At 44.8% G+C, this 19561-nt stretch overlaps 2 protein-coding genes across 2 annotated transcripts in view; one reads left to right on the top strand and one right to left on the bottom strand.

Annotated features, from left to right (window-relative positions):
• The window catches only part of LOC142202649 (caspase-7-like), a 436926-nt gene that overhangs the window by 347887 nt on the left and 69478 nt on the right, over positions 1-19561 (top strand). The window lies entirely within an intron of this gene.
• LOC142204804 (indoleamine 2,3-dioxygenase 2-like) overlaps positions 1-19561 on the bottom strand; it is a 36284-nt gene that overhangs the window by 14171 nt on the left and 2552 nt on the right. The window contains exons 2-8 of the mRNA XM_075276128.1: positions 18732-18827; positions 17316-17435; positions 5275-5393; positions 5014-5028; positions 3586-3685; positions 2004-2121; positions 1822-1873 (exon numbers count right to left, since the gene is read on the bottom strand). Of these exons, the coding sequence (XP_075132229.1) occupies positions 1822-1873; positions 2004-2121; positions 3586-3685; positions 5014-5028; positions 5275-5393; positions 17316-17435; positions 18732-18827 (620 nt within the window). The remainder of the gene's footprint in view (positions 1-1821; positions 1874-2003; positions 2122-3585; positions 3686-5013; positions 5029-5274; positions 5394-17315; positions 17436-18731; positions 18828-19561) is intronic.

Raw genomic sequence — 19561 nt, 5'->3', positions numbered from 1 at the left:
TGGGTTTAGTTGCTTCTACAGGGTGGAGGGCCTAGAACAAATTTCAAATTCAACTTGAAGATATGTGTACTCCTTTATGGAACTTCTTTTGTTTGTCGATTCTCTGTAAGGGAATTGCTCTATCTATCTATCTATGTCCTATCTATCTATCTATCTTGGAGGTGGGCACCCTGTGACTCCTGGCGTTCACTCTATAGTTGGAGTTCATCTTATTTCTTGCCTTCACAAAAAACAAACTCAACTCAGTGAGTTTTGCTTATTTCTGTTGGTGTCAGCCATCTCAGCCAACTTACCTATACACTTCATGGCCGAGAGTACATGAACACTGAATGGGGAGAGTGGATTAAGCTGCTATTAGATACCATCAGGTTTTTTTTATCTCCCTAAGAATAAAGGATACAGCAGCTGGAGTGATGGTCAAATGGTCAATCCTTATTCCACGAACATCTGCTCTCAGGAATAGAGTCAAGAGGCCCCATATACAATACAGTCTGCTTACATACCAGCTGGGACATGTTCATTGGGGATTCAGTGACTTTGCACAGGCTGTTCATGCCCGGGTTGTGCATTAGAACTAACATTATTTTCCATCCAGATTTGGCTTCTGGTACCATCTATATGCTGATGACACCCAATTATACACAACTTCCCATGATATCACCCCTGCACTAATACAGAACACCAGTGACTGTCTTTCTGCTGTCTCTAATATCATGTCTTCGCTCTATCTGAAACTAAATCTCTAATACTGAACTATTACTGTTTCCACCATCTAATAGATCTGTCCCTGATATATCCATTGCAGTCTCAGGCCTTACTATAACTCCTAGGCAGCAGGCCCGCTGCCTCGGGGTCATGTTTGACGCAGACCTTTCCTTCACCCCTATATCCAATCCAGAGATTCATTAAAGACACTTATTGTCTCTCTGATTCATTCTCGCCTTGACTACTGTAACTCCTTACTAATCGGTCTTTCCCTCACTAAACTCTCCCCTCTACAATCTATTCTGAATGCAGCGGCCAGGCTCATCTATCAGGCTAGACGCTACAGCGATGCCTCCGGTCTGTGCCAGTCGCTACATTGGCTGCCTATTCATTACAGAATAAAATATAAAGTTATCACCCTCATCCACAAGGCTCTCCATAATGCCGCACCTTCCTACATTTCCTCCCTCATCTCTGTCTACCGCCCAACCCGTGTTCTCCGCTCACTCAATGACCTAACACTTACATCCTCTATTATCAGAACCTCCCACACTCGTATACAAGACTTCTCCCGAGCTGCACCACTTCTCTGGAATGCTCTACCCCGGACAATCAGATTAACTCCCAATTTCTACAGTGTCAAGCGCAAACTAAAGACACATCTTTTCAGACAAGCCAATCACAATTCCTAATGTAAACCCTTCCGTACCGTAATTAGAAACCCCAAAATGAACCCTCCTCTGTCCCCGCTCCCACATTACCCCACATGATATGATGCCATTTCAGAATAACTCTATATGTCCAAGCACCATCCACATGTTAAAGTACAGGGCTGGTGACAGCTCATACAGTTTTATGTTTGTGTAATGACAGTCACCTCTATTACAAAAGTGTCTGACCTCTGCATAAGCAATGCCCCTGCTACCTCGTGTCACCCCCTCTACCTTATAGATTGTAAGCTCTTGTGAGCAGGGCCCTCAGTCCCATTGTGTGAAATGACTTTCTTTGTAATGTATCTTTCTGTCTGTATTTGAACCTTATAAATTGTACAGCGCTGCGGAATATGATGGCGCTATAGAAATAAAATATATTATTATATCATTGTTATTAACTTACCCAGCGAGGAAGGTGCGGATGGTATTGTAATACACATCAGAGTCCACATAATCTAAAGGAAAAGAGATTGTAAACTTAGGAGCAGAGATGGCAAATCGGAGAAACGCTATATATCAGAATAGTGGTCTAAACTGAGGATATAAGAAATAGGAAAGAGACGTATTAGAAGTACAGGTACTCACCATGCATGAGCTGCAGAGCTGCGCTCATCTTATTTATGGATTGCTCCATGTCTTGTAATGTTGGGAGAAGAGTCTGCCTGTCATCTTCTTGTATGGCTTTCACTGTCTGAATAATAGCCTGCACAGAAATACAAGGAATTGTCATTGCACCCTACAGTACATGTATTATGTATTTGGTCTCTGAAAGGAGTTGTCCATGTTTTTTTGTTTCATTTACAGCCTACCCTTAGGATAAATATCCATTGGTGGGGGGCTGACAGCCAGCCCTGCACTGATCATCTGATCGGAGGTGACCCTGCTCTGTGTACTATACAGTGTACTGAGCTGAGGTGCAGTACCACCGCCTTTATAGTACCTACGTGCAGGTACTGCAGCTCAGCTCCCATTGGTATCAAGATACATGGCAGAGTAAACCTACACATGAGGGCAAACTAGGTGCACAGCATGTCCCTTGTATGTGTGGATCTAGGCAAGTTTCAAAGAACAGACAGAGGATTTGGGAGCCTGTCATTGTCTGGCTCCTTTATACAGTATTACAAGTGGATAGCTATAAATGTTGGTGGCCATTTGTCCTCCTTCAATAGCTGCTGTACAAATGCTTGCTTGGGAAACAGCTATTCCTCCCAACCAACCCACCCATACATTTGCTCGGCAGAGCATGCATGTATTTTCAATGGGTAGAGGGGATGACATGCTGTCAGACACCTCTGTAGCAGCCTATCCTTCCTGGGAACAAAAGAATCAGATGAGTTTGGTCAACTTGGCTCCAAGGTGTATGGGAGTAGTCATAGGGAGTCTGTCAGCAGAACCCATAGATATGTTAGGGTCACCTGAATACAGTGCTGCCTCCATTACCAAGATATCACTGTTTTGGCCAATTTGCAAACGAGCTCTTTGGAGCAATGAGGGCATTGGAGCTTATCTCTTTGGAGCAATAGAAACGCCCTCGTTGCTCCATATAGTTCATTTGCATATTGACAAAGGCAGCGATATCTTGGAAACGAAGGCACCCATTCACAAGGGGAAAACACAGTTTAATTCAGGTCACCCTAACCTATCTGTGGGTCAGGGTTGATATGCTGGCTCCGGTGACAGACTCCCTTTCAGGGGTGACGCTTTCAGGCTCTGTGTGTACTCTCCTTATACATTCTCTTTTATCTTCTGTGAGTCTACACCGTGTTCCTTACATCAGCCACCATAGCAGTCCATGCATTCTCTAGCTGACAATATCTTGGCCTTATCAGTGTAAGGACTGACGGACACCAGGCGCACTACGACTACCGTACTCATATGCGTAGTCCTGTTCGCATCAGGAAAAACAATGACACATAGTGTAGACATTCCTGTGTAATACAAACTGTGGTTTTGTCATGTCACACTGCTGAGTGCGCTGTCCTGTGTAAGTATATAATAGATGGCAGATTCTGCTTATCTCTGTGCCGGTGGAAGAAAACACATCCATAACACTGATAATGGTATCCAAGCAGCCTACACTTCACACACGTCACCACTAAACTTTCCCAAGATGTTTACCCAACATATTGCAGAGCCCGAGGATGACGGATATGACTTTTATACTCACTTTAACTGCAGGAATTGCAGCCACCTCCACAAGCAGTGTGACCAGCACAAAGCCCTGCAGACTATCACCTCCTGGGAAAGACACAATGGTGGACAGGTTCCTACAGACAGGAGAGATTAAATCAGCAGAGCGTCGTCTTATAGATTCCCTTAAATCACCTCAGGCTCCGGCATATTCATTATAGTTTACTCCAGACCGATGTAAATTCGGGAGCAGTAATGGCCAGAGATGCACCATATTTATTAAAGGGGGTTTCCAGCCCCAGTATTACAGTATTTTTTTATATACTGTTACCCTATACACAGGTGGTATGGATGCCATAGGCTGAAAATATAAGGTCTGGAATATGGATTCTCAGTCTTCTTCTACTGGGGCCTCAACGTTGGTGATAGCCCAGCAATGGCATGGGAAGATAGCTTAGAGATCACTGGCACGGTAGGACGTGATCAGTGTTATATATATATATATATATATATATATATATATATCTGTGGGTGGGGTAACTACGAAGTATTATACAATAAGTGGGAGCATTAAGGAGCCTTATACTGTGGGGGCCACTAATTGGACATTATTGCCCCCACACAAGTTAATACTTCATTATTGTGCTTCCTCCTCGATGCCCCCACCCCACAGTATAATTGCCCATTACTGCCCCCAATACATGATTTATATTAACAGTGGCCGGGAGGAACATTCACACCGTGATGTAAATGACGTGACTGCTGCAAAGAAAGCCCTTGCAAAATTGGCAAGTGTTAATCTGTCAATAGGTTTAGTGGCCAGAATGAAAATTGCCGGATATGTAATTTTTTTAAATATAGATACTGACACGGAAAATTAAATAGAAAAGTATAAAAAAATTCTTTACAAATCTGTTTAACGTAAAAGCCCGTTTTTTTTTTTTTTATAATAATAATTTTCCGGTGACACATTCCCTTTAAGCAGGATTGACCGACAACCTAATATGTATGGAGGGGGATGATGTCCCAAACTTCCCATGATGGCAGATGTCAGGGGAAAGAAGGCTCCAGATATGTTGCAGCCAGGTCTATTCAGATCACACGCACACTCGGCTGACTCCAATATGGATGAGAGCACATACTGTAAATCGCCTATAGCTAGAGATCGGCCTATTATCCAGTGTATAATACTGAGTATTAGAACTACATGTGCTTTATAATATGAGATGTTTGTATACTATTGAACCTATGTAATTGTAGTGTCCTGCAGAGCATCGCTCCTGCCATAATAGACCTTTATAAGCGTTCCCTCCTCAGAGCATATAACTTATCATTACGTGCTCACTTTTACGAGCAGTCCTTCCTTACCAAGAAAACACATTACTTTCTATGAGCACCTAGGTCTGAACCCCGCACCCCCCAATAACATCAAAGAGAAGTGCAGAAGTAATGGAGTTTCACTTACTCTATTGTCAGCGGCCTGGGCAAAAGTCCCGCGAGCAGAGAAAGGAAGGAAACAAAGCATTAGTATGGAGAGAAGATTGCCAAAGGGTATCCCAACCCACTAAGAGTTTTCCATCTGTCCAAAACGTATTGTATGCGATATAACAATAGAATATATGAGCTCTATTCATAGAACAAAGGAAGACATTTTTATTAGAATTAACCCTTTCCATATCTGTCAGGCCCTCTCCCCTATGAGCACTGACACAAGAGCTTCACTTACCCTGTTGGATCTTTTCGTTTCCAGTTGGCCAGGACCAAGTCTGCGTGGACAATGATCAGCGGCAGTCCAAGGATCTGGGACACTTGGTTGTAGGGCACAGCAAGGTAACGGGGCAGCACCTGGATGATATAAAGGGGTGTCAGTAGACTGCGAGCCCTAAAACACATTCACATTTTTCTATATTATTTAGTATATTCTTCCAAATACCCTATAATACTGATGAAGCAGAGGCGAGGTTGTCACTGTCAAACTATCTACTGACATCATCTGACAGGGAATAGTTGGGATCATCCCTATACAGATAAGGTAACCAGTCCCTCCGACATTGGCATGTTCAGCCAACTATTCTATTATAAGTATGGAAACCTTTACACCTTACCAGTGTTACCTCTGGCAGTACATATACATAGGCTTGGCAAATGTTTCACTCTGTTCATCTATAAACCCCACACTCAGCGAGGAGGGAGTCACTAGGTTTGGTATTAGTACTATTAATGTGGCCTGTGTACAGTTTGGTCCCATTCAAGTAAATGTAGCCTAGCTGCAATACCAAGCACAGCCACTATACAATGTATGGCGCTGTGCTTGGTGAACAGAGAAGAGGCCGCAACACTTGTCCAAATGCTACAATCTCTTCACAGTGGATCAATACAGTGTAAGATGTTAAACCCCCACCGCTCTGATACTGATGATCTATTCTAAGTATCCTATTAATATTATAAATGTGAAAGTTTGTGAGTTTGGATGTTTGTGTGTTCGGATGTTTGTTAGTCAATCACGCAAAACCCGCTTGACCGATTTGGCTGAAATTTTCCACAAACATAGTTAATACACCCCATTGCGCAATAGGCTACTTTTCGTCACAATAGCGCACATACGTTTTTCCCAGGACCCCCACAAACCCCAAACTCACATCACTATCTCTGCAATCTCACACAGTTTGGACCCCGATTTGGCTGAAATTTTCCACAAACATAGTCCCTACACTCGATTGCGCAATAGGCTACTTTTCGTCACAATAGCGCACATACGTTTTTCCCAGGACCCTTTGGATGTTTGGATCTTTGGCGGTCAATCACGCAAAAACCGCTCCACCGATTTGGCTGAAATTTTCCACAAACATAGTCCCTACACTCGATTGCGCAATAGGCTACTTTTCGTCACAATAGCACACATACATTTTTCCCAGGACCCCCACAAAACCCAAACTCACATCACTATCTCTGCAATCTCACACACTTTGGACCATAGCAAGCCATAAAATTCATATTACCCCCTACAGCAGAGGTCAGCAACCCCTGGCACACGAGCCAAGAGTGGCACTCCTGCCATATTTCACTGGCATGCCAGCAGCACAGGACCTGCAAGAGTTAAATAAAGTCTCTGCTAGAGCTGAGGCATAAGGACACTCCCCTTTGAGAGGGGGGCAGGAAACCCAGGGGGTGGAGCTTAATCGCTCAGGTCTGTGCCTGCTATAGTGATAGCTCCTGCCGAAGCTGCTAGCAAACTGAAAGTAAGAAACACACAGCTCCTTCCTTTACTTCCTATTCTCATTAATGTCAGGCATTTGGGGTTATTAGTTTAGTGTTAGTAACTCCATGTGCCTCACATTAATAGGAATAAACCCCATCATGTCCCTCATATTAACCCCTGTGTGCAGTGGCGTAACTACCACCATAGCAGCGGTAGCAGCTGCCACAGGGCCCGGGACATTAGGGGCCCGGTGACAGCTGCTACTGCTGCTATCATTATTCTAGGAGGTCTTTTCGGACCCCCGAGTATAATGATCGGGGCCCCCTGTTGGTGGAATACTTTCCACCAACAGGGGGCCCCGAAGCTGCAGCAACGGCTGAGACACAGGAGCTGCAGGTCTGGCTCCTGTCAGCGCTGCAGGACGCTCCCCCTCTCTCCCCCCTCCCTTTCTCTGCTGTCCTCTGCCCACCAATGAGAGGAGGAGGCGGGGCTTATCCCTGCCGTCCAGCAAGAGAAGAAGAGGAAGAGGCTGCTCCAGGAAAATGAAACTGAAGCTACGCAGGTACGTACTGGGGTTACTTATTACTAATCAGGCATATGGGGGGATTACTTGTGTTTTAGTAACTCCATGTGCCTCATAGTAATAGCAGTTAACCCCATCATCTCCCTCACATTAACCCCTGTTTGCCTCACCATAAGAGTTACTGATATGTGAGACATATGGGGGTAATAGTAATGAAGATACTTTATTATTACCTCCATGTCTCTCACATATCAGTAACTCTTATGGTGAGGCACACAAGGCTTAATGTGAGGGAGATGATAGGGTTAACTGTTATTAATATGAGGCACATGGAGTTACTAAATTGTAATGCACATGACCAGATTTTTTTTTATCCACAATTTGTCCTGGTATAGCGGTCAGCGGTGACAGTATTTAGTCCTGTACGGGCCACTAAGGGACATAATACTGTGTGCAGGGGCCACTATTGGGTATAATACTGTGTGCAGGGGCCACTAAGGGACATAATACTGTGTGCAGGGGCCACTATGGGACATAATACTGTGTGCAGGGGCCACTATGGGGGATAATACTGTGTGCAGGGGCCACTATGGGGTATAATACTGTGTGCAGGGGCCACTAAGGGACATAATACTGTGTGCAGGGGCCACTATGGGACATAATACTGTGTGCAGGGGCCACTATGGGGGATAATACTGTGTGCAGGGGCCACTATGGGGTATAATACTGTGTGCAGGGGCCACTAAGGGACATAATACTGTGTGCAGGGGCCACTATTGGGTATAATACTGTGTGCAGGGGCCACTAAGGGACATAATACTGTGTGCAGGGGCCACTATGGGACATAATACTGTGTGCAGGGGCCACTATGGGGGATAATACTGTGTGCAGGGGCCACTATGGGACATAATACTGTGTGCAGGGGCCACTATGGGACATAATACTGTGTGCAGGGGCCACTATGGGGGATAATACTGTGTGCAGGGACCACTATGGGACATAATACTGTGTGCAGGGGCCACTATGGGGTATAATACTGTGTGCAGGGTCCACTATGGGACATAATACTGTGTGCAGGGGCCACTATGGGACATAATACTGTGTGCAGGGGCCACTAAGGGACATAATACTGTGTGCAGGGGCCACTAAGGGACATAATACTGTGTGCAGGGGCCACTATGGGACATAATAGAGCGCGCAGGAATGCGTAGGAGGGACTCGGTCGAGCTCTTCGGTGTCGGGGGGGCCCCATGTCAAAAGTTCGCCACGGGGCCCCGCCATTCCTAGTTACGCCACTGCCTGTGTGCCCCATATAAAGGTTAATAATATGTGAGACATATGGAGGTACTAATAAAAGACCTCAGTAATGAAGATACTTAATTATTACCTCCAAGTCTCTCACATATCAGTAACTAGAGATGAGCGAGTACTGTTGGGATCAGCCGATCTGAACAGCACGCTCCATAGAAATGAGTGGATGCACCTGGTACTTCCGCTTGGACGTAGCCAGCGCGCTTAACCCCCCGCGTGCCGGCTACGTCCATTCATTTCTATGCGAGCGTGCTGTTCGGATCGGCTGATCCCAACAGTACTCGCTCATCTCTATCAGTAACTCTTACACTGGGGTTAATGTGAGGGACATGATGGGGTTAATTGCTATTAATAAGAGGCGCTTGGAGTTACTAAACTGTCATGCACAGGGCCAGACTTTATGTTGCTTACTCAAGAGTATCCTGTGCCCAAAACTTACATGTACTGGCGGAAAATAACAAATCATACAATGTTGTATATCGAAGTATATTAACCTGAAATACCTCTGTCCCAAAGTCACTATGTACAGTTTATACCAACACCGTATAGCGGCTGAAATACAAATTACATTCAACACAAAAGTCTCATGTGCTCTCAGAATTACAGCAACAACAAGATACACAGTTACATTTTATATCCCATACCTTATACACAGTACGAAAACCTTACCCGCGCCTGTATATACCCACTTCTACAATCACCGCAGACGAAGTCGCGGGTACCAGCTAGTAGGTTATAAATATCTTAAATATCTTAGTCTTAGACTGGTCTTACATGGCCGTAATGTAAGTTTGCACATGGTCCACAATTGAGGGTTTTCAATTGCGGACCATTTGCGGACACATTATATTCAATGCGGCCTCTTACACCACCGGATATTTTATCCATGGTGTGGCCGGGCCGCAACCAAGGTCCGCAATTTATGGAACATGTCCGTAATGGCCGTGAATTGCGGCACTGCACGGACTCGCCCATAGAACTCTATGGGCGAGTGCGGCAGTTTACGGGCATCTGCGGTGTCTATGTTGCTGATCAGCAACTTGCGGACCGTAAAATAATTACGTGTAAAACCAGCCTTAGACTGAAGCCCCATGTTGCGGAAATGCTGCTTATTTTTTGTTGCAGATTATGCTGCAATTTTTTGAGCCAAAACCAAGAATGGCTACAGAAGGAATGGGAAATATATAGGAAGTTCTTATACGTCTACCTTCTGCTTAATCCACTCCTGGCTTTGGCTCAAAAAGCACAGCAAAATCTGCAACAAAAAAGTTGCGTTTCCACAACCTGCGGTAAAAGTCTAATAGGGCAAAATTGGTTTTAATAGCTATAGACCTGTTACCAGTGTCTTGGGGTGTATCAGAAACATCTACTGGCTGAGACTAGACTTGCTATAGTGTTGGAGTGAAGAACAAGGCATCTACCTACCATTCGGTCTGGGCATCTCTCATCTGCAAGCCTGGGTGAACCTAACAGTCTGGAGACCACTAACCCCATCAGAAAGCTGCAACGGTTCAGTTTTACCGTTTGCCACAGTAAAGTTATTCTGTTTCACTGCCTTGTAAGTCATTTCTGTGGTTACTATCAGGGCCCTTCCGAACGCCACCACACGGCTCAGGGTAAGGGAAGACCCCTCTCCAAATGGAAGCCCCCTGGGGGAACTACTACCACAACCATCTGGAAGCATGTAGGTCCCACAGGTCAGTGTCTGGCCTAGGTGGTGTTCTAGAGGAGTTTGGTTGAGGGTACTTGGCCTATCCAGTGACATGGCAATAGCCACTACTACTCCCATCCTCTGATTCCCTCCATCTAGGTTGCAGCATAACTAGAACTAGAGTGAACTTGTATGGTACAATAAAAAGGGTCCTTATACCCTAAATGATCTACATTCCTCTTATAGATGTGCATCAATTAACCTGGATGTAAGGCTCACCCAGAGCCCGGTGGAATACACCTGCAGTGCTGGTGCCCAGTGGAATACACCGGCTCTCATACATGTGTTACTATATTACTATTACTATTCTGGTATGGTAATATAAGTATGCTACACAGTATACAAGTTATAACGTTGTCACAATGTACTAAAGTCCATAGGTTATTCCTGTCAGGTCCCGCTGTATAGACAAGGCCTATATCTTATCACTGCTTAAAGTCTCTCCTTCAAGAAACTGCAGCGATAGATAAAGTTGCGGTTGCGTTCATGGCGGTGAGATCACTGTGACTAATACTGTCAGTGTTAGACATACAGTTTACTTACTGATAACACAGACCTCTATTGTATAGCTATCACTGGTCCTTCATAGCCTCATGGCCGCTCCTACCCATTTACCTTTATGCTGGCCATGCCCAATATTTGTCTATAAACCACTAACAGTCTTCTCATTCACCCTGGAAACAGTCTGCATATTTTAATAGTGAAGGGGTAGATAAGCTAGGGGCGTAGCATGGGGTGTGGTGGAGTACCCTGGGTAATGGGGGAAGTGGGGCAGGGTGGGTTCAGCATCAACCCTAAAGAGGCAAAACCTTTGGTTGGAGGGGTTATCCTTTTAAAGGGTCTGTTCACATAGAGGAATTTGCTGCGGATTTTGCCCCCGAATCCGGAGCAGATTCCTCTTGGAATCCGCCTTCCATTGTTTTCAATGGGAGGTAGAGATCATACCAAGATGGGGGAAAAAAGAAACACCCTGCTCGATCCTGCTGCTGATTCCGTGGCTGATTCAGCTGCGGGGTCTGCGGCTTGAGACTCCCTTCTGATTATGCTCGTTCATCCAGGCCTAATCAGGAGCGGGATGCCACAGTGGAATACTGATGCACTGCATTGGCATACCATCACGGCTACACCATGGCGAAAATGCCGGCGGCGGAAAATGAAGAGAAATTCTTCTTCATTTTCTAGCATGTGAACAAACCCTTACACAGCAGTCAAGCATCACGCAGAAAAAATATCAAATGGGCTAAAATGTAGTAACCCACATGCACCAGATTTTAGCCAGTGTGATAAGAGATTGCCAAAATGTCCTGACAAACCTCATACGCATAGAAATGTCATCAGTGGAGGAAAAAAACCAACGAATACTCCATAGTCTCAGAGATACAAAAACATAGCGAGTACTGCATGCAGCGAAAAGTAGTGTTCTTATATTTTCTATAAATAATATCCAAAGGAATAAAACATATTGTGGGTGGCATTTAATGAATTGTACTGTATGGGGGGCACTGTATAGAGCACACTGTGAGTGGCACTGTATGGGACACACTGTGAGCGCAGCACTGTATAGAGTACACTGTGAGCGGCACTGTATGGGACACACTGTGAGCGGCACTGTATGGGACACACTGTGAGCGGCACTGTGTGGGACACACTGTGAGCGGCACTGTATAGAGCACACTGTGAGCGGCACTGTATGTGACACACTGTGAGTGGCACTATATGGGGCACACTGTGAGCGGCACTGTATGGGACACACTGTGAGCGGCACTGTATGGGACACACTGTGAGCGGCACTGTATAGAGCACACTGTGAGCGGCACTGTATGGGACACACTGTGAGCGGCACTGTATGGGGCACACTGTGAGCGGCACTGTATAGAGCACACTGTGAGCGGCACTGTATGGGGCACACTGTGAGCGGCACTGTATGGGACACACTGTGAGCGGCACTGTATGGGGCACACTGTGAGCGGCACTGTATAGAGCACACTGTGAGCGGCACTGTATGGGGCACACTGTGAGCGGCACTGTATGGGACACACTGTGAGTGGCACTGTATAGAGCACACTGTGAGCGGCACTGTATGGGACACACTGTGAGCGGCACTGTATGGGGCACACTGTGAGCGGCACTGTATGGGACACACTGTGAGCGGCACTGTATAGAGCACACTGTGAGCGGCACTTTATGGGACACACTGTGAGCGGCACTGTATAAAGCACACTGTGAGCGGTACTGTATGGGACACACTGTGAGCGGCACTGTATGGAGCACACTGTGAGTGGCACTGTATGGGACACACTGTGAGTGGCACTGTATGGGACACACTGAGTGGCACTGTATGGGACACACTGTGAGCGGAACTGTATGGGACACACTGTGAGTGGCACTGTATGGGACACACTGTGAGTGGCACTGTATGGGACACACTGTGAGTGGCACTGTATGGAGCGCACTGTGAGCGGCACTGTATGGGACACACTGTGAGCGGCACTGTATGGGACACACTGTGAGTGGCACTGTATGGGACACACTGTGAGTGGCACTGTATGGGACACACTGAATGGCACTGTATAGAGCACACTGTGAGCGGCACTGTAAGGGACACACTGTGAGCGGCACTGTATGGGACACACTATGAGCGGCACTGTATGGGACACACTGTGAGCGGCACTGCATGGGACACACTGTGAGCGGCACTGTATGGGACACACTGTGAGCGGCAGCGTATGGGACACACTGTGAGCGGCACTGTATGGGACACACTGTGAGCGGCACTGTATGGGACACACTGTGAGTGGCACTGTATGGGACACACTGTGAGTGGCACTGTATAGAGCGCACTGTGAGCAACACTGTATGGGGCACACTGTGAGCGACACTGTATGGGGCACACTGTGAGCGACACTGTATGGGGCACACTGTGAGCGCAACAGGAAGTCTTTTCATGGCCAAGTTTGAGGTGACTTCCTATCCACCTGCACCACCAGGCCTCCGGCCTACTACCGTTTCATTGACAATATCTTAATCCTTTGGACTGGGTCTGAACAACAGCTGATAACCTTCCATGAACAATTCAACCAGTTCCATCCCACCATCAACCTGACGCTCAATCACTCCTTCTCTGAAATAAATTTCCTGGACATAGTCATCAAGATACAGGACAACAAAATTGAGACATCACTGTATCGGAAATCAATTGACCGACCGACCAACCTAAGATGGGATAGCTTTCATCCTAAACACATAAAGAACTCCATTGTATACAGCCAGGCCATCAGATACCATTGCATGTGTTCAGACCCTGCAGATAGAGGCAAACACCTTTGGGGCCTCAAAAACACATTCTTGAGGCAGGGTTACCATTCAAGAACTATTGAAAACCAAATCACCAGGGCCACAAGAATATCAAGATCGGATTTATTAAAATACAATACCAAACAGGAGAACACTCGGGTACCCCTGGTTGTCACATAAAACCCCCACCTGGAGACGCTGAGAGGAATCACACGAAAATTACATCCACTACTACAAAAAGACAACCATCTAAAATCCATATTTCCAGACCCCCCTCTCCTGTGCTATAGACAGCCACCAAACCTCAGGAATATGGTGATTAGCAGCTCACTGTCACCTCCAACTAACACAGGAACATTTCCATGCGGACAGAAAAGGTGCAAAACCTGCCCTCACATACTGACCACTGACAGGATAGAGATACCAAACTCTAACAGGGAATATAAAATCCCAGGTGTGTTCACCTGTAGTACACCTAATGTAGTGTATTTAATAATATGCACCAAATGTCCCACTGAAAATCTGTATATTGGAGAGACTGGTCAGAAACTTAGAATGTGGATTAACTCACACCATCACAAATTAGAGAACAAAGAAAGGACCTTCCCGTGTCAAAACATTTCAGCAGTGAAGATCATAATATCATCAATGACATGAAAATTTTGGTTTTAAGAGGGAATTTTAAATCCAGGAAAGAGAGACGGATTTATGAGTACAAGTTTATGACCCTGCTTCAAACATTGCAGAAAGGGATGAATCTGTCACATGGGTTCATGGCATCCTACAGAAATCACTGAACTGAGACAGCCAGCCATAAAGACACTCTGTGAACTGATAAAAACATTACAAGCTGATGAATTGTTTATTTGTATGTAACAATAACCAATAACCTTCTTTCACATTCCCTCCTAGAATTCTATTCCTGTGTCCCTCTTGTACATAAATATGCATCCTTCAGAAATTGTTTTTAGATATACCTGAAGAAGAAGCAGAGAGCTTCGAAACATTGTAATCTGTCATCATTATTAGTTAGACATTAAAAAAGGTATCAACTACTGAAGACTATCAATTTTTTTGTTTTTATGTATCTAGTAAGGAAATTCAATTTTGTATTATTTTTTAGGACATGACTGCCCTCTAGTGGTCTTGAGTGGCAGAAATCGTCCTGAAAAAAAGTTTAAAAATGATTATATTGTAGCCGCCCTTCAAAAAGCATTTCCCATTATAATGTTAAGAAAATTATCCATAAATTACACAGTAATTTCATTTATAGCTGTGTCTAGGAAGGTGTTGGAAACCAATATGGCTGTCATTACACCACAAATGGGGGCTATTCTCTAGGTCCTTAAAGGGGATGTCCCACAATACAAACTGTCACTCATCCACAGGACGCTAGGACCCCCATAGATCACCAGGATATGATCTTCATTCCAATGCATGAATTTATTATCTATGGCACCTGGTGAAGTACAACACTTGGCTAAGTCTATAATTCCCATAGGCTCTGAATGGTGCAATAGTTCACATACTCCACTCTTGAGATTGGTGGATGGCCTAGCAGCCGGACCCCCAGCACTCAGACATTTAATATTTCCTATCCTGTGTGTAACTGTGTAACTGAATCTCTTTAGTTATGCGATGATATTGTAATGTCCCGGTACTGCTAGTCCAATTCCCTCTAATCGTCCTTGCAGACCGAGATGATATGGACATTTGCACATAAGGTAAAAAGATTCCTCCCCCGTCATTCCTTCTATATTTCACCAGAGCATGCGCCATCTTGTGGATGTTTTTGTGAACTACACCTGCCTATACTTTGTCATTGTAATTTGAGCTGGCACTGTAAAGGGAGTGTCCATTATAATTAGTTGACCTCCAGGACCACTCAAGGGAGCTTGGCTGGCCTGGAGGCGGAGCTGAGTGACCGCCCACTCTAGAGAGGGGGTTGGGAACTTTTAGTTTTTTTGTCTTTGGTCTGGAGCTGAGCACATGGGAAGCTGTAAAAATGGCAGCTAAGTCTCCGGGAAATTGTAACAGAGACGTCTTTTCCTCTGTACCCAAGCTTCTTCTCAGAGAATACTTTCTTCTGAATCTCCAAGCAGAGATGCCTTTTCCTCTGCCTCCAAGATGTTCCTCAGGGAGTGTTTTCCTCTGAAGCTCCACTTCTCTACGAGTAGGCCGTCCTGTATCCATACATCTGGGAACTCCACACGTATTTCGCTATGCAAGTAAGTCTTTGGGACAAATCTATATTTAAAGGAGCCCATAGCTAGTTCGACGGAAATTGAGGGTCGCCCGCCATCGATAACTTGTATCTCCTCTTCTATATACGTGTAACCAGCTTTGTTGAGGTCTAACCCCCTGGATACAGGCCATCCCTACAAGTGTATACAAGTTTAACTTCCCAAGCTACTACGAGTTAACCAAGTCCAAGGTATTCTTGCTCAAAGCTCCATCACCTGATTAAGTGAACACTGTCTATAAAGATCGCTGTATTGTATGTGAAGAATTCCTCCATATGTACATTTGTATTACTTTGTCCTGCTAGTAAAAAGAGCAACGATTACCCCCGAAGCCTGGTTGTCTGTTGTCATTGTCAGATATCAGAGTGGGGGCGGGTAATCGGGGACATCAAAAAGGGAGATTTGGTGCACATTTGGGACCCAGGGACTCCCTGCAAGCCGGCCACATCGGATATAATCACCAGTGATACCAGCCCTGGCCCCTCCTGAGTGTTGCAATATTCTATGGGAGATGTAATGGCGGCCATATTGGTTGACCCAGAAAACTGAGTTCATATAACGGAAAATCTTTGTGTTTTTGTGTCTCCGTCCATAGTCATACAATATGGCCAGGTGGATAAGGGTCTCCAATACGTCTTCAGCAGTGGCATAACTAGGAATGGCGGGGCCCCGTGTCGAACTTTTAACATGCCCCCTCCCCCTCCTACGCATTCCTGCGCGTTCTATTATGCCCCATAGTGGCCCCTGCACACAGTATTATCCCCCATAGTGGCCCCTGCACACAGTATTATCGCCCATACTGGCCCCTGCACACAGTATTATGCCCCTTAGTGGCCCCTGCACACAGTATTATGCCCCTTAGTGGCCCCTGCACACAGTATTATAGCCCATAGTGGCCCCTCCACACAGTATTATCCCCCATAGTGGCTCCTGTACACAGTATTATCCCCCATAGTGGCTCCTGCACACAGTATTATAGCCCATAGTGGACACCCATAAACAATTATTATACTCTGGGGGGTTTTCAGACCCCAGAGTATAATAATCGGAGACCCGGGGGAATAAAAACATAAAAAAACACTGTTTCTTACCTGTCCCCTGGCTCCTACGCTGTCTTCTCTGCTGCCGTCCTTCTTCTATGACGTCGGACGTCACATGACCCGGGACGCAGGCCGGGTTCATGTGACGTCAGAGACATCAGAAAGGAGGCCTGGCAGGATTGTGGAGAGGTAAGTAACAGTGTTTTTTATGTTTCTTACCTCTCCCGGTCCGCCGATCATTATACTCGGGAGTTCGAAAAGACCCCCGAATATAATGATAGCAGCGGTAGCGGCTGTCACCGGGCCCCTAATGTCCCGGGCCCTGTGGCAGCTGCCTCTGCAGCTATGGCGGTAGTTATGCCACTGGTCTTCAGTACCTTGTTCCTTAAAGGAGAATATAACATTGCAGTTTCCAGGAAACCATGCGAGATTTCTAGTATTCTCACCTTAGGTCCTGCAGTCTCTCCATTTTGCCACATATAACCCATGATTATATGGCTGAGGACCACGCGGGCCAAGCGGAGTTGTCTGTGCCCCTTCAGGTGCTGTATGCCCAGTTCTGGCAACTAGAGGAAAGAAAAGACAGAAGAAAATCATCATCATATATGTGATCTAATGGGGTCTGTTGGATTCAATAATGGGGTTCATCATAGAAACAAAAATACATAGCGTCCATCATATCTAGGGTTGAGCCGATCTTGACATTTCAGGATCGATTTTAAAATCCAATTTCCGATCATTTTCCAGCCGATCCCGATTGTGATCGTGAAATTTGCTCGATCGCTGATCGGGATCCGATCTTTCCCGAACCTGATCACTCAACCCTAGTCAATACTTCTTTATGGGAAAAGTTACTTTTAGGATTGAGCCGATCTTGAGATTTCAAAATCCGATTTCCGATCATTTTCCAGACGATCCTGATCGTGAAATTTGCTCAATTGCTGAACGGGATCCGATCTTTTCCGATCCCGCTCGTTCAACCCTATTCATATCCACTGGAGCCTCCAACATTGGTGTGAACAGGGCCTTATCTTTCCATTCCAGTCATAGATCAGAGGCAGTGTGTGACTGCAGTGTTCTCCTGCCCCCTTGTGGTGAGAATTAGCGATCAATCAAATTTCTGTTTGAATTTTTTGGAATTTGCTTTAATTTTTTCTTGTGGGATAAATACACCGCCTGTGCAGCCAACGGAGGTGTATAGGGCTCTTATGCTGTATTCACACAATGATGCAGGTTCTTGTGTGTGTTTTTCATGGATTCGTGTGGCTTCACGTTTTCTTACTGACCCTTTCACATTCATCGGCAAATCAATTCAGTGAAAATAGACCCATGGGACCAATGTGGGAAATAATAGAGAATGTCCTTGTTGTCATGGATCATGGATGTGAATATAGCCTTAGCTATAGTCGGGTTATGGCAAACTTGCCTTTTGTCTGGAGTGCAGCTGTGGGTCTCTGGAGTGCTGCTTATTGCCACACATTGGGTTTCACCAGTTATATAGGGAATGCTGCTGTGGGTCCTTGTGGGCTGGAAACCAGTATCTTTCACAGATGCCAATCTACCCAGAGGCGTCCCTATACCAACACTCTCCACTTTCACAATGTATTCTATAACTTGTCAATGATGCACATTGTTCAAGATGCAGAAGGCAATAACAAAATGAGAGCTTAGACTTAAAGGTTACCCACTTATACACAAGATCTTGTAATCAGTGGGTGTCCCAGCAGTTGAACCTCCAATAATCAGCAGGCTATCCCCAATTCTGTGGATAGGGGGATAACTTGTTGCAACAAGCATACCCCTTTAAATGTTCCCTGTTAACAGGGCACTAAAGTACAGTAAACATATAAAGTCGCACTCACCTTACTGACTACATCCCGCAGGCTCTTTGTTTCAATAAGTTCAGGTAAATTTTCTGCTATGTCCATCCAGGGATTGTAGAAGTCGGGAAGTTTAACCTATATTAGAGAAATATAGAATTATTACATTTCATCCATCTGTCTGTATCTATCTATCTCCTATCTATCTATCTATCTATCTATCTATCTATCTATCTATCTATCTATCTATCCATATATCTCCATCTCCTATCTATCTATCTATCTATCTATCTATCTATCTATCTATCTATCTATCTATCTATCTCCTATCTATCTATCTATCTATCTAACTATCTATCTCCTTTCTATCTATATATCTCCTATCTATCTATCTATCTATCTATCTATCTATCTATCTATCTATCCATCTATCTCCTATCTATCTATCTATCTATCTATCTATCTCCTATCTATCTATCTATCTATCTATCTATCTATCTATCTATCTAACTATCTATCTCCTTTCTATCTATATATCTCCTATCTATCTATCTATCTATCCATCTATCCATCTATCTCCTATCTATCTATCTATCTATCTATCTATCTATCTATCTATCTATCTATCTCCTATCTATCTATCTATCTATCCATCTATCTCCTATCTATCTATCTCCTATCTATCTATCTATCTATCTATCTATCTATCTATCTATCTAACTATCTATCTCCTTTCTATCTATCTCCTATCTATCTATCTATCTCCTATCTATCTATCTATCTATCTATCTATCTCCTATCTATCTATCTATCTATCTATCTATCTATCTCCTTTCTATCTATCTATCTCCTATCTATCTCCTATCTATCTA

The sequence above is a fragment of the Leptodactylus fuscus genome, chromosome 5, assembly GCF_031893055.1.
Source record: "Leptodactylus fuscus isolate aLepFus1 chromosome 5, aLepFus1.hap2, whole genome shotgun sequence".
Classification (NCBI taxonomy): domain Eukaryota; kingdom Metazoa; phylum Chordata; class Amphibia; order Anura; family Leptodactylidae; genus Leptodactylus; species Leptodactylus fuscus.
The sequence above is the reverse complement of the archived record's forward strand: the minus strand, read 5'-3'. Positions and strand labels throughout refer to the sequence as shown.